The 15,109-nt window shown below is 40.8% G+C and overlaps 1 protein-coding gene across 1 annotated transcript; it reads right to left on the reverse strand.

Moving 5' to 3' along the window:
- Window positions 1-4,503: 4,503 nt before the first annotated feature.
- On the reverse strand, window positions 4,504-12,609 carry LOC115359959 (rac GTPase-activating protein 1-like). The gene is made up of 17 exons (XM_030052668.1): window positions 12,450-12,609; window positions 11,948-12,048; window positions 11,236-11,438; window positions 10,704-10,858; window positions 10,274-10,343; window positions 9,804-9,857; window positions 9,509-9,586; window positions 9,188-9,305; window positions 8,592-8,740; window positions 8,256-8,420; window positions 8,074-8,169; window positions 7,731-7,929; window positions 7,411-7,516; window positions 6,280-6,412; window positions 5,907-6,015; window positions 5,506-5,611; window positions 4,504-5,298 (listed from the first exon to the last, which is right to left on the reverse strand). Exons 2-17 carry the CDS (start codon window positions 12,030-12,032, stop codon window positions 5,223-5,225), a joined length of 1,902 nt encoding a protein of 633 aa, XP_029908528.1. The 5' UTR covers window positions 12,033-12,048; window positions 12,450-12,609; the 3' UTR covers window positions 4,504-5,222.
- Window positions 12,610-15,109: the final 2,500 nt, after the last annotated feature.

Here is a 15,109-nt window from a genome sequence, read left to right on the forward strand (position 1 = left end):
CGCTGCGGACTGCTGTGACAAACCTGTGCAGGTTGGCCAAAGATTTATCTAAAGAGAGGGAAATGAGCCAGATGTTACATGTTGTTTTTCACTAATGCCATGCAGCTTGCTCTTTTCCCTGATAAAACAAATACTCTGCCTTCACCGTGTGTGACAGCTAGGGATGAGAGCGCAGTTGAGTGGAAGAAAATAAATCAAAGCACTTGCCATCTTTTGTGATGATTTGTCTAATTCTTGTCTGTTATGTCCAAGATGGTGGGAAGAGAGATGGAGAGGGAGATGGGGAGTGAGAGAGAGACAGAGGCAGCGTATGGTGCATGTGTGTGAGAGAGAAAGAGAAAGAGAGAAGGGGAAAGAGACTGAGAGAAAGGGAGAAAAGAGAGAGTGTGTGTGTTTGGACCAGCTGCACAGCAAATCTGTTTATTCTGCACAATTTGGCATCAAACACAACAGACTGCTGAGTGCCTGCTACTGCTGTGGTGCCCCATTAAAATGAAATTTATTGCTGCCTTAAGAGCAAGGCTGAATTACACATTTTTCCCCTCTCCACTCTCTCCTCCTCCCTCGCTCTCATTTGCACTTTTCCTTCTTCCCCGGCTGTGGTGATGCTAGTGGTGTGGGTTTTTTCCCTCCTTGCAGCAGCTGTCAGACAAGTCGTCACAACGGCTCATTACAGGCTCAAATGGGCAGGCAGGGTAGGCAAAGAACACCGGCATGCCCGCCTACCCATCAGGTGTCCCTGGCATCACCACCACCTTCCCTGTCACCTGAGAGAATGACGCTCAGACACTGTAAAATGCCCGTCGTCCAGGCTCTGCCCAGTGCCAGCTCCCCTGTCTATCTGCCAGTGCGGTGCCATGTGATGCTGCTATCGTTCTTGTTCAGTATACAGGGCACCCCACTGATACTGGGCAGCGCTGCTAAATGTATGATGTATTTCAGTGTGAGCTCCATTGCATGTACTTCCCTGTCACACTACAAAAATTTTTTTAAATGTTTTGTTCTTCAGATTTTTTTCTGGGGGCAAGTATGTTTTATAAGGGAGAATAAGGCAGCTCAGCAAACTAGTAGCACGGAAGTGACACTTGATTCAAGAAAATTCTGTGAACAAGTTGACCAGCATTGGAAAAAAGTGGAGTTATCTGATTCCTCTGGCTGGTATTTTCACTTGTTTTAAGAAAAACAAGGCATTAAGATTGAATATGGGACTAATTGACTTTTTAAGGTGGAGATTTCCATCAGTGCAGACAGTGCAGTGCACACTTTTCTGCCAGTTCTTTGACAGAAAAGTGTGTGAACTGAAAGTGGACAGTGGACAGCAACTGAAATTAGTAAGATGACCCTCTTGACACCTGAAGGTTATTTTTGGTTGTCTGTAAGAGCACGGTTTGACATATTTTATGTACACCTAACTCAAAACTGACATGAGACTTTCCAGATGACATCACTTACTTCCACAAACTTGAATAATAAAGTTACATTTCAAGTTCATATCTGCAGCATAGGATGCAGAATGTACTCATTACAACCTGTTACCCAGTTAGTTTCCATGTACAACCAACCTTTGAACTTAAGACTGGAAAGAGAGCGTGAACTCCCGCCCTCACCCTGCTCTATAAATCTCCTCAGCCAATGATAAATTCATATTTAATGACCATGACCATCGTCTGGGAGGGAGGAGCATTCTTTCATTATTGCTTCTTTCCCCTGCTGCTTGGTCGAGATAATTGATTTCTCTGTGGTAACAAGGTATCGACCACGCGCGGTAGCAGGCTAAGACCGTGGTTCGATTCAAAGGAGGGCTGGAGAGGGAGCAGAGAAAAAAGAGGGAAGGAGGGATGGAGCAGGAAAAAAGATACAGAGAGGGCCAAATCGGAGGCAAACAGCCATATCATTATTTGCAGATAAAATGCTCGCTGGCTTCAGGTAGTTGTAGGGAGGAGGTGATGCTTTGTGAGAGTTTACACTGTATAGGGCTACTGCTGAACTTGGTTTGGTATTTCACTTAATACCTTTGCATGCATGCCTGTTGTGTTTAATTCAACAAATTAAAAGTACTGATTGGTATAATCTGTCAAATAATTCACTGATGATGATGGTGGTGTAAGAGAGAACAATTAGTTTTGTGAGATGCATTTGCTTAGTCTATGAAATACACCCCCCCCCCCCCCCCCCCCCCCCCCCCAAAAAAAAAAAAAAAAAAAAACACAAATCCTGGTAAAATATGTGGACACTGGACAGTCAATGGCTAATGTAACATCTAAAATGTTTTTAATTAGTAGTCTGGCACAAGACATGCAATGAACATTTGTGGCTTATCGCTAGCTTGCCATTTGGTACTGATTATATACAGGATCAAATGGGAAAATTGGCTGCGGTGGGATTCAGTTATTGAGTTGACATCAATGAGGTGCTGACATTATTGGGTTTGACCTAAAGCAAGCAATGCCCCAGACAGCCTGTAGATGCTATACAGCTAGGGTTTGACATATATCGATGTCATCTTTAATCAGTCAATCAATAACAAGTCAACCTATATAAATTGGATGGTGTATTAATTGTGTTCTGCTTGCTGAGATGCAAATACCTTTGGGTTCTTCTGGCATTACCGCCTGCAGTTCAGTGAATGAAGAGAGGAATTAAATAGTGCTGCTGTTTTGTGTTTACTAGCTTTCATTGTAATTTATTTAAGAGCTCTTAATTGGACTAGTTACTCATTTGGCCCTTGTGGTCCCACAGCACAGTGGCGCTCTATCACTGCACACGGGGCCATGGTGAGATATAGAGCGAGAGACACGCACACAGCCAGCTATTTGATGTCTGCTGCTGCTGAGTGTATGGTACTCCACTGTACAGCATAAATAAACACAGAATCCCCCAATGAGAGGACAGATAGACACACAGGAGACCTTATTTCAGGCTAATGAACTATTAATGTTGATTTGAAATTCAAACATTCTTTGAAGGATCTTTACTGCAGGCGTGCATGATTGTGTACATGTGTGTGTGAGACAGGAAGAGAATAAACTAATTTGGAAGAACACTGTATACTACACCATATTCCCATTTCTCCCCCAAAACAGTCGGGCTTAGATCTCAAAGGGCCTTTTGTGTAGCTGAATCCCCATGTTGAATGAGGCTGTATAAAATGTATGTCAATGGGTTCAGTCTGGCTTCGCTCTCTCCACAGGAACTGCTAATGGAATAACTATAAGATGTATAAATGATCCCTGCTTTAATTCATAATAATGTTGGACCTCATCGCCTGCCCACTCAGCCCAATAGATTATGGAGATAGCTGTAATGACTATTGGAACAATGAGCCAAATTGCATTATCATTCAGTGCCATGCCTGTCTTGGGATAACTGGCGATGCGCTCTCGCCCTTTCACCAAGGAAGATCTTGACTAACAATGGTCAACATTCAATTTACACTGGGAAAATTAAGATGATGAGTGTTAAACATGAATGAGGCTTTAGGCCCTGTGAATATGACATTAATAACGTCACATTCACAGTTAATAGGGTAACAGTAATCCATGTCAAGATGGGTTTTTTGGGGGTTAAATTAATGGTAACAAAACCCATATACGGTACATATACTTCACATGCTCTGAGCCCCCATCTCCTGCACCATTACAGCAGAGTTTCTTGCCCCATGTGCCCATCTCACGCATGAAAAACACACACTAAGACAAAGGCCTTTTGATGTTTTATTTTTAGCTCAACCATGGACTTTTGTGTGATCTTATTTGAGCTCAAGCAATGCATCTTAATTCAGTCCACATGATCATCAGTTAGGCATATTTCACTGCAGAAATAGAGCCATACATTATAAAAGATGTAATATAAAGATTCATACAATACAGTGCTTGAAAAGTCTTAAACCTCAAACTACGCACATTTCCCTGTTAGTTAGCATAGCGTATATGGTATTATAGGTAAATATTGTGAATCTGTATTTGTCAACATGAACAGTTTCTCCCCCCCTTAAGAAGTAATAATTGTACATATTAACTTCTCTTGTCAAAATGTAAGAACCGGAGATAACGAAGGTGAGGTGCTGATGGTGATGGTGGGAAGAAGAGTAGTATCTGGATCATTACTGATAATGTAACTGTAGAAAAGATTCCCACATGATTACATATCTTCAAAAACTGTGCAGGTCTATGACTAACAATCTACCGTTCGCAATTTATGCAATAACGTCAGATTTGTGACCTGCAGGTTTGAATCTCAGGTCCCTAGTTTCTGGCTTGGGGAGAAAATAGTAAAATGTTAACTGGACTGTCTTCAGCAAGAAGAATAATAATAATAATAATAATAATAATAATAATAATAATAAAAAATCTAAACTGAGTGGTAATCCCCTTTAATTAGTTTTCAAATGATTGTTTGTTTATCAGCACAAGGGGTGCCAGTAATACTGACAGGATCAGTACATTAAATAAATTCTCTTCATGGGCTAGTAAAGGCTAACATATCAAAAATGGTGCAATGGCAACCTCTTGTGGTATATATTCTCAGGCAGAAAATACATCTACAAGGATGGTCCTACAGAAAAGAGTGCAAAATGCAAGACAATTCTCATTCAGTGTCAGTGTTCACATTGCATAGCTGTAAAAAATAACCAGATATTATAAACTGTTATGATCTGCATACCTTATCTGCCATCATACAAGATTCACATCAACATAAATATAGAACAAGAGGTAAAAATCACAAAAACACATAAGATGGGAGTTTCCCAGAAAATGATGAGGCAACCAGAGTCACAAACAGAACACCTCTGTCTCTGCGGTGATAACCACAGGACTAAAGATGCACTAATACCAAGGAATGCCAAGTTGGACCTTCATCATCTTCAACACAAAATAGCAGACAGTGGTCCTTAATTAGATTTGGTCATAAAGCCCTTACAACCTTATCACAGTCACACAGATGTTACTACAGTTTTGGTCAGTGAAAGTCATTAGTAATCAAAGATTTAAAAATAAAATAAAATAAAATAAAAAATACATATAATGCATGCATCTCTTTTCAAAGGAAAAATCAAGAAAAAGGCTATTACATACAATAGGAATACAAAAGACAGTGTTATAAAATGGTTAAACGCTAAAATTGCACATTAGTTTCACCACACGATTATGTAAATGTATAAAACTGTCTGTTATTGCAGAAAATAATCAAAAATTACATTACAGGTGAGTCTCTTTTTGCCATCACTTCAGCTGTGGAGAAGCGAAGAAGCTGACCTGGCGACTGGAGGTAGTTGAAGGTTTATTCTTGCTCCCAAATCTAGGGGATGGGAAGGGGGCAGATAGTGAATTATTTCTGTTTAATAAGATTAATTTAACTATAAAGTGCTGTGCTTAGAGTGAGAAAAAAAGTAAATACTGGTTTGTATAATCAGAGTAAGGGGACACAAAGAAAGAGAATGAGTGTGAATGACTGAGTGTGAGTGACTGTGTGTGTGTGTGTGCGTGTGCGTGTGCGCGCACTCACATGGTGGTGCTGGAGAGGGTTTGCATCATGCGCTGGGACAACGAGCTGGAGGAGGGTGTTTTGGTCATCATGCGCTCTGGAGTGGTCACTGGTCCCAAAATGCTCACTAGAGAATCATTCATGACAAAAGCTTCAACCAGTTCAACAGGATTATGATTTGCTGTGTTTGAGCTAAGGCTTTAAAATTTCCCTAGAGTTATTATTAGCAGACCAGAATGATTCCTTGATAGATTATGTATTATGGAACAAGTGAGGAGCTCTGGTCCAAAACACTGGGGGTGGTCTGTGTTTTAACTATAATTCTTAAAAAGTAATAAGTACTTTTAATCCCATACTACTAACCATTGTGTGGCAATGTTTTGAAAATTTTGGTTACTTTATTGTCCTCTCTGTGGTTGTACCTTTGTGGTCTGGGGTATTCATATGTTGAGCGTTGTCCATGGCTGTTATTTCTGGATGGGCATACTGGCTCCAATAGCTTGATGGGATACTCAGCAAGCGTTCTATGATCTGGGAACAGAAACAAATCCAGGATCTGTGGTCAAACCAATGCGAAGAGAAGAAGTCTTGAATTTGACTACAAGGTCTGGTCCCATGGCAATATAAACTTCAGTTCACATTCACATAGGTCCAGGATCAATATTCACACTCTGTGCTACTTTAGAAATACTAACTAGTGCTGTGAACACAGTGTACAAGTGGAGCAGTTATTTTTAAGCGCTATGGAAGTTCATTGATTTATACTGTGTGTTAAGATGAATCAAAATCTCTCACCCTTGGCTGTCTGCTGGTGTCTTGTAGAATGGTCATGGGATCTGGGTTGGGAACGGCATGACCCACAAGGGTAGGGCCAAACACTCTGGCCAGATTGTTCACATCCATCTTGGTATCCACACACTGGGACACCCTGGGAATACAAAGAAGAGGACATTTCATTAAGTCTTTACCAGGGTAAAAAGCTAACTTGTTCTGCATTTCAAATTTAGATTAATTTATTTACTCTGGACACAGAGTAAATAAACATATCATGGGTTGGAGTACAGATGCCTCAGAGAGTAGGGAGAAACAGTTCAATGTAGCTAGCACCAAGCACACACTACATGACTTTCAAAGTCACTGTACTCTTCACTACACAACTTTCTGTCTCGTAATTGGAAATCTTTATGTCGTTGTTTGCACACTACATGACTAATTGGGGACCGGGAGTCACAAATTACAGGGTCTTTCACCGGGAGGAATTCGTGCCGAGTCTATTTGGTCTCCAAACTACATTTTGAAACACATGCAAGAAGTGACATTTTAAATTACGCAATACCATGCACAACAGGATTTTTTTTTCTTCCAAAAATGGATGTCCACAAGAAATTAGTGATCCAAGTTGTTTATGCACTGATTTGCAGGGGAAAAAACAAGGAAGGAAGAGAAAAGAATATGGGTGAGATTGGGCTGCAACAAGCCATGCTCATTGATGTTGTCATGTTACAAGTGTTACAAACCCTCCCCCAGGTTTCCCCTCACCCGTTGTATTGCACTCTCATGGCTGTAGCTTGTTACCATCCTCACTGCCAGTCACAAGACTTTTTACACAGGTCCAGATATTTAGCCTGCTTGATATCTTTTGGATGTCTGCAATTCATTAGGAAGCCTTTTGGTTCACACATAGTGATCAAATGCCGAGTTGCAAGCAAATGCTTTTTGCCTTTGATCTGGGGCTTTTATCAGTGATCTCCAAAAACTGTTGTCGAGTGGAAAAATCAGGACTACAATCATGTAGTGTGAACTTAGCATAAACAGTCTTGTTCTTGTTCACTTTAAGGCATCTTGAAACCTCTCCTCCTGGTCCACATTTAGTTATTTACAACAAACGTTTCATTTCTGATATGTGGAGTTATGAAAATCCCTTACTTCTGCAGGTGGATCATCAGGCAGGCCAGGGTGTCTCGGTTGGGTTGGGGCAGCTCACTGATGGCCCGGTACAACATGGCTAGACTGTTGTCGTCATCCGGGATTTCTGGGAGGAAATTACAAATAATCATGATACACATCCTGATTCCCTCTCTTCTCTTAAAGAAGCAATGGCTTCTTTAATATAAACATTCAATTTAAAGCCAAACTCTTTGTGTAGAATATCGTTCAGACGTAAACTATCACATTAACAAGAAATGACCACTGTGTGCTTATATCAATCCTCTATGAAGGACTAATTTTAAATATGATGAACTAACCAGCTGTATCCATAAAGGCTTTGTTGAGGTGGAAGGTGAGCAGTGGCTCCGGAAGATTCCTTAAGAAATCTTTGAGAACACCTGTAATGACATTGATGTCCTCTACTTTACTAAGGGAAGGCAGAGTCTTCCCTCGAAGTAACTTGTCCTTCAGTTCTTTGACCAAGCGCTCGGTGCCAGAGATACGGTACAGGCCGACCTGTGGCAAGGAAAACAATTGAGAAACTGGCCCTGCTTGTGATATTTTGTATGCATGAGATATTGAATTAGACTGAAATGATTTCCGACAGTGTACAACATGAAGTCAGCAGGAAAACCATGACTTGAATAAAGCCAGTTTCACCTCATGTAGTCCCCTGTGTTCAATCTCCTTTATGCAGTAGATCACTAGGGCTGGGATCATGGGGGCGGTGTCTGGAGCAAAGTCAGCCAGGGTGCTCTACACACAGGACACATTAATCAGTTGTTCAATCAATCAAAACAAGTGTATGACAGCATTCCATGTGGCACAAAAAGGTGTAGTACCTCTGCATCCCTGATGGGGGTGCTAATAGCAATAGGGTTGCATGGCACGGGGCAACGGTCACGACACTCCGGATGGGTCACAACCCTGCAATCCTGGCACCGTAGGTACACCTTACCAAATTTGGTTCTTCGCCCACATGGTACACAGAACTCTGACCGGATCACCTTGGTGTGAGGGGGGCAAGAAAGACGTAAGTAAGTCTGGGCAGCACCCGAGGCAACCAGATGACATTTACTGAGTGCACCTCAACACACTGATCCAGCTAATAGATACATAGGCAAAGATATAGTTGAAACTTGTAAAGCCGGATGTCCATGGTAAGTGTGTGGCCATACTGTTTTGGGGATGAACTGGTGTTTCTTTCCATTCCCATTGGCTTTGGGGGTTTTAAATGGAGGCGGCGCTTCTGTGGCTGGTGTGCTGGGAGCCTCGCTGGTAGTCTCAGATTGATCAGTAGTGGTTGTGTCACCCCACACTGGAGCAGCTACGGGCACAATCAAATGTTGATCAAAGTCCAATATCAGCGTAGCGACTAAACAGCAAAATTATTTCAACCATGTTTTGAAATATTATTATTATTTCCTAGTCAGCTTACTTCAGTTATATTTCATGACAATATCCTTGTTAAATTGGTCTTAGTGAGGTCAGGGTGATATTCCACATAGCAGGATTAGAAAGTTAGCTAGGTAATTTTAAAAAGCGTTTAAAATATCTTCTTAAATTTTGTTTATTATTAGCAATCATCAACATGGATAACTGAATCATATTCCTAAACCTAACATTCAGGTTTTGTTTTACAGACTCAAATCACTATAAACAGGATAAAGCAAAAACTTTTCCAGTTATCTGGTTAAGTTTCTAATCCTGATTTTGGGAATATACCCTACTTCCATCTACAGGAGTAAAATAAAAAGGTCAAGAATATTCTCACCACTCTTCCTCTTGCTGCGTGTCCAGTAAGGCACTGTCTCTATGGTGGACACAGCTTCCACAGGACCACCATTGACAGGGACAGTGATGGTTGTCTTGGCAACCACAGACTCATTCATCTGAATTATATGAAACAAGTAAATTCATACAAATTCAGCAAACAAATGCTTATTTCAGTTTGTTAAACAAAATATTGCAGTTATTTTAATCATCAGATCTTCCAACAAAGTGACATTATGACCAAAACTGTGTTTACAAACAAAGATTGCTGTTTTAGATAACAATGTTATAGGGCATAGCCAGCTCCAGAGGTCAGTATTACCCTCTCTGATGTGCGTCCAGTGGAGCGAGGTTTTTTCACAGCCTGTGGGGGAACCTCCAAAATTTTTCTGGAGGAGCGCTGTGGATGAAAAAGTAATTTAAAACTTCCTCATCACCTCACTACTGAGGGACTGTTGACTAAATAGCAAACCTTACATGTATTCAAGTGTAAAGATATAGGACTGAAACCAGTTACATGCTCTAATCCTAATCCCAAACCATCTCACAAGCATTTAATCATGATGAGTATGAGCATGGAGACATCTTAACAAAATGTATTGAAAGGCACAACTCACTCTTTTCTGGCGTTTCCGCAGTCTCACATTCTTCATCACAGAGGTGTCCCAGTCCTACAGAAAAAGGAGGAGAGCAGAGGCTTACTTAAAAGCCTGATCTGTAAGAGTGGCATCTCACAGTGAACATTGTTGCCCCACTACTTTCTCTATTTGCGCAGCGATCAATTAGACTGCAGACATGTCTCTCGTTCTATTTTATTTTTAGCTTTTGAAATGAAATCTGACCATATGTTACAGCTATTTTTTATTTAATAAATTAAAGCAGTGTAAATGGTTGCTACCATTTGTGATATTAGCAAAACTACATTCAAGTGTAACATCATTTATAATGGGTTTAGAAAGCTCCAAAAGGGTTATTTTGTTATTATCAGCCAAACTCTAGGCCAAATATACAGCACAAAATAAATTCTGCATTGCATCCCTGAATCTGTGGGTTACTGTTGCAGTGCAGAAAAGAGGATTTTACATACCAGAGAGTCATCTGTTTGATCATAGCTGATGTCTGACAGCAAGGAGGCTGATTCATCAATGGTGGTTAACCTGAAGGAAAGAAACAGCACTTTACCCACCTGTTTGCAGCACTAGCTAACTGGAACCCATCATTGTGTTTTGGTGAATTATTTCCTTAAGTTGGGGGACTGATGTTTCAAGTTTTGAACTCTATACCCTACAGTGTAAACTACAGCTCTACAGTCAGACATGGGATGACTTTCACTCTCATCATAGACCTGGTTAGATACAGTGCGACAAGATGGTGCTCACACTTGAAAGCTATAGAAACCAGTAAGTAAGTACAAATGAAATATTATTTGATGAATTGATGATATAGTTGATAATGATGATGATTTGTTGATTAAATGAACATGTAGTTTGATTCGACCTCTAGCTGGAGGTTCTGACCTGCGGCTGGAGTTGAGATTAGCTTTAGATGCCTGTGCTGCCTGTGAGTGGGCGCTGAGGAAGGCCAACGCAGAGCGCTGCTCTTCACTCAGATGGACACTGCTGCTGTTGTTCTCTGAGATCAGAAGCTCCCGGATCAGCTGCAGCTGGCGCTCCTATCGCCATGAATCAACAGGTGGATAGGTGCAGGCACACACACGCACACACACAGTAAGAAACACTAAATTCAGAATAGGCAACATTTAATAATGATTAATGACCAATTTATGATCAGTGAAACATGATTCATGCAGACCTTAACAAGCACTGATCCATGTTCATCAAAGTGAGGAAAAAACTACTAAGTGCATTTGGATGCTGGTATCATCTGAAAATTGACTTTATTAATCTCAGTTTCTTTGCTTTTCCTGAAAAGCTATGCACCAAGCCATAACAATGGGACAAAATTGTTTTGCTCAGCCGCATCACAGATACTAAACAGCTATGCAATTTTATGTGATGCTATGTAATCTATGAACTCTGTTGTACCAACCAGCTTCTCATAGTCTGCCTCAGCCCTCTGCCGACGTCGGATTTCAACATCCACCTGGTTGCGAGCGTGCTTTAGCTTGACCTCTAGGGCTCCCCTCTCAGTCTCTGCTTTAGCCAGCACCTCCTTACAGGCACCCAGGTCCTCAGCCACCTGCAGCCACTTCTTACGGCACTCCTCAAAGTTCATCGCCATCTGGATGAACTCTGAATAAAACACAAGAAAAAAAAAAACTGTTTTTCACTTCTGCTTTGCACAACACATCCATGCCTTTGTAGTGGTAATGTGTATTAGGTCTCCTTGGTTTTCATTACAGTGGCAATAAACAGAATACTTTCAGACAGGGGGCAAGAAGAAAGAGTGCTCTGATCTAAAGTGACTAGAGGAACAATAATGCCTTTCTGTTAGTTGATATGGAAATGCACTCCATTATCTACACTACTTGACATGGAAATTTCAGTGCGCCCCGCTGACTCTTTTGGCCCCCAGTTGTGTTTTAGGCTGCATCATCAATTTCCATAACATCCGTAGTCTGGCCCTGTCAGCCTTTGCACGCTAAATGCTGCTTCTGCATACAAAATCATCATCCAGTGCTGATAATTTTGGAATGGAAACAGTAGAAAGTGAACCAAACGTGATGCAGCCGACACAAGTGGCTCTTTTGTCAAGGCTCACGGAGAAGTGACACATACCACAGACACTGGCAATAACTCACGTGGTTCAATGCCCTCATTCAGGACGTCTGCATGGGCCCTCAGACTCTGGAACTGGTTGTGCAGGTTCAGCACAGACGACTCCATGGTGTCCTACTGTAGGCTAGGTTAGTGAAGTTAGAGGGGAAATGGTCATTTGGTAAATAATACTAACCGTACCGTATTTAACCTGCCGTGAACCGTATTGTGAGGCACACTATGCTGTTAGCGTTGATATAAAAATACAAGTTGAATAACACTTGGCGGAAATAAAACTAACGTACTATTCAACACATTTTCGGTCTGACAAAACATTATACTTGTTGTCCTCTCTTTTTTGATTACTTTTCGTTTACTCTCGCAACAAAACAATTCCTGTACTTTCAAATATTGCACTTAAAACGTGACTAACTACCCTGACTGCTTCAGCGAGGTATGAACATGCTAACATTTACGTTAGCTAGCCGGTTAATATTGACTGTTGTTACACTAGACAAGAGGAGAAAAAAAATAATACACACTTACCTGCGCAGTCACCTGGCTGACATGTAACGATGCCGGCGGCCGATGTTAAAAGCAAAAGTTAGGGATGCAAGCTTTCACAAGCCCTCAGGTTGGTAACATGAGCTCGGAGAGGAGAGAGAGCCACACCTGTGTACCAAAACTTGCTTCAAAGTTCAAAATCAGCGCCGCTTTTCTTCTTCTACGCCTGTTAAGGCAGGAGGTAGAGCACAACGTCGCCCCCACGAGATCCGGCAGTGTAACAGCACATTAGGAAGCTGCTCCCCTGTGTGTTGCCAGAGGTTGCCAAACTGGGGTCCCGGGACCGCCAGGAGTCCTCGATGCGGTTCCAGATGTTCCTCAACATACTGAGATTTTATTCGGTATAATTACTGTATTATCCTCTTATTCACTATAAGCAAATGCATAATAAACACCGAGTATAAACTGACACCAAAAATGTATTCCTGCAACAAAATCTTTATCTGGTTGACATGAAAACATTGATGTGTTTGTTTGTTTATGTGTTTGTTTGTTTTTTATGCTGGTTCTGGTTCAGGTCAAGGGGTGTCATTTTATTTTCACTAACCTTTGGTTCTGTAAAGTCCTTCGAGAAATCAATAACTCTGTTAGGCTACGTAGACTTAAGTTTTGAAACTATTGACTATTCATTCTCTTACCATGGTGAGCTGAGTTACACTTATGAAAATATGGGGAAGGAGTTGCTGCTTGAGGTGGAACAGTTTTTTCTATTACTGAGTATTCAGCACAAAAGAGGTTGATACCATGTGACCTTATGTGTGAAATCCTGGATCTCTGGGAATAATAAGTGTGTATATGTGTGCTTTTATAGTGGGTTTGGCACATGGGATGCACCCCATAGCATCATTAATCAGCCATGGGTGGCATATCTGGGTGTAGCAGCAGCTCTGCTGAGCTATAATGAGAGGAAAACAGGCGCGCGCGCACACACACACACACACAAACACACACACACACACACACACACACACACACACACACACACACACACACACACACACACACACACACACACACACACACACATATCATGAGTAAATTTATTGCAAGTAATTTACCATTTATGTCTCCATAACATATTAATATATTATAAAATAATTTAACAACAGAGAGCTAATCTGCATGTTTAAATGCATACAAGCTTACAGAGCGTTGGCTGGCTGATTTAACATCACAATCACACTTCACTCCACAACAGTCTGTGTGTGTGTGTGTGTGTGTGTGTGTGTGTTCCCTCAGTACTGCAGGTCCATTAGAGTTGATTTGAGATAATAGGATCTGTCAGTCAATATGTGCTCCCTGTCTTTATCAATAATTCATCTCGATACATACATTTCCTCCAGTCACGGATCATTTAACTGCCAGACACTTCTTTTTTACACCAATCACTGCTTGCCCTCTGTTGGACTGACTGGACAATTATCTGCAAGTATAATTTGGCATCAACCAAGTGTATCAACAAAAGAAAAGAAAAAAAGGAAATAATTAATTTGGCAAAATAGAGCAGTTTCTTGCAAGAGATAATTATTTTTTGTTTACCTTGACGTTTTCAAGCATATGATTATAACACAGCATAGTTAGGTCTCTGTTTATTATACAACATATTGGCACATTGCCGCACTGCTTGTGTTCAAACAGGTAATTTAAGTCAAAGTTCACCTGCACTATTATATGTTTTTATTACACGCAAAAAGCCTTGCACATCACATACTAGCACAGTTTTACCTGCACATCATTTTATATTAATTATTAACAAGCTTTAAGACAGTGTTTCACCTGAATAATGAGTTCAACCGTTTTTTTGTTTTTTTTTTGTTGCCATATCTGTATATTATTAATATATATATACTACCACAAGATCAGAATTTCGTAATTGCATCTCAGGAGTGAAAAAGTAGTAGGAAGCCATAATGCACAGAGGGTTCAGAGGCAAGCACCACCAGATTTTGCTGACTGTACAAGGTTAGGGTTCCCCAACTGTAGCACTGGAACGGTAATGGATCGGCAAGCAGCCCCATGGGGACCACTTGGCAGACAAACATCTACTTAGGAGGATGCGTTGCAAAAAGCACCCATCCTCTTCACATCCTGTAAACATTTGTATCAGTGAAGTTTTGAAGTACTGAAAGCACAAAAAGGAAGCAAACATTTTGGTATTTTCTTTGAACTGACATCCTCTGCTTCCAATGCACTTTGGTGAATAGTATTCCTCATGCAGGGCAAAAGTGCTTTTCTATTGTTGAACAGAAGTAAATTTATCTATAACTGGCCAGCATAGCTTTTGCAAAGGCCCATATTTGCTGGACCATTATAATAAATGACCCAGTTATTATTGGGTCATTAACTGTAAAAATAAACAAATAAATCTATAAATAAAACTGACAGTATGACTAAAATCAGTTTAACTATGAGTCAATAGGATGCTCTTACAAACTGGAATGTTACACCACTCGCAAAACTACATTCACCATCTGTCAAGAACACCAGCCAAATCAGCTGATAGTCCACAGGTATGTGAAAGGATCTGGCACGGTGTTGAAGATACAGATCTGGCCAAGTGAGACTAGTGGAAAGATAATGGGCATATGTGCACTTTAAACATCCCATCAATTTGATTACACGTGGAATATCCCACTCAAAGA

Source organism: Myripristis murdjan, chromosome 5, assembly GCF_902150065.1.
Source record: "Myripristis murdjan chromosome 5, fMyrMur1.1, whole genome shotgun sequence".
NCBI classification, from domain to species: domain Eukaryota; kingdom Metazoa; phylum Chordata; class Actinopteri; order Holocentriformes; family Holocentridae; genus Myripristis; species Myripristis murdjan.

What these genes read in the sequence shown, in the direction of transcription:
- LOC115359959 (XM_030052668.1), bottom strand. Translation starts at nt 12,032, where the DNA reads ATGGAGTCGTCTGTGCTGAACCTGCACAACCAGTTCCAGAGTCTGAGG. An exon ending in AGCCTTTATGGATACAGCTG is followed by an intron (nt 7,517 to 7,730) that starts GTTAGTTCATCA and finishes ATTTCCTCCCAG; the next exon opens with AAATCCCGGATGACGACAAC. An exon ending in GAATACCCCAGACCACAAAG is followed by an intron (nt 5,612 to 5,906) that starts GTACAACCACAG and finishes ATGATTCTCTAG; the next exon opens with TGAGCATTTTGGGACCAGTG.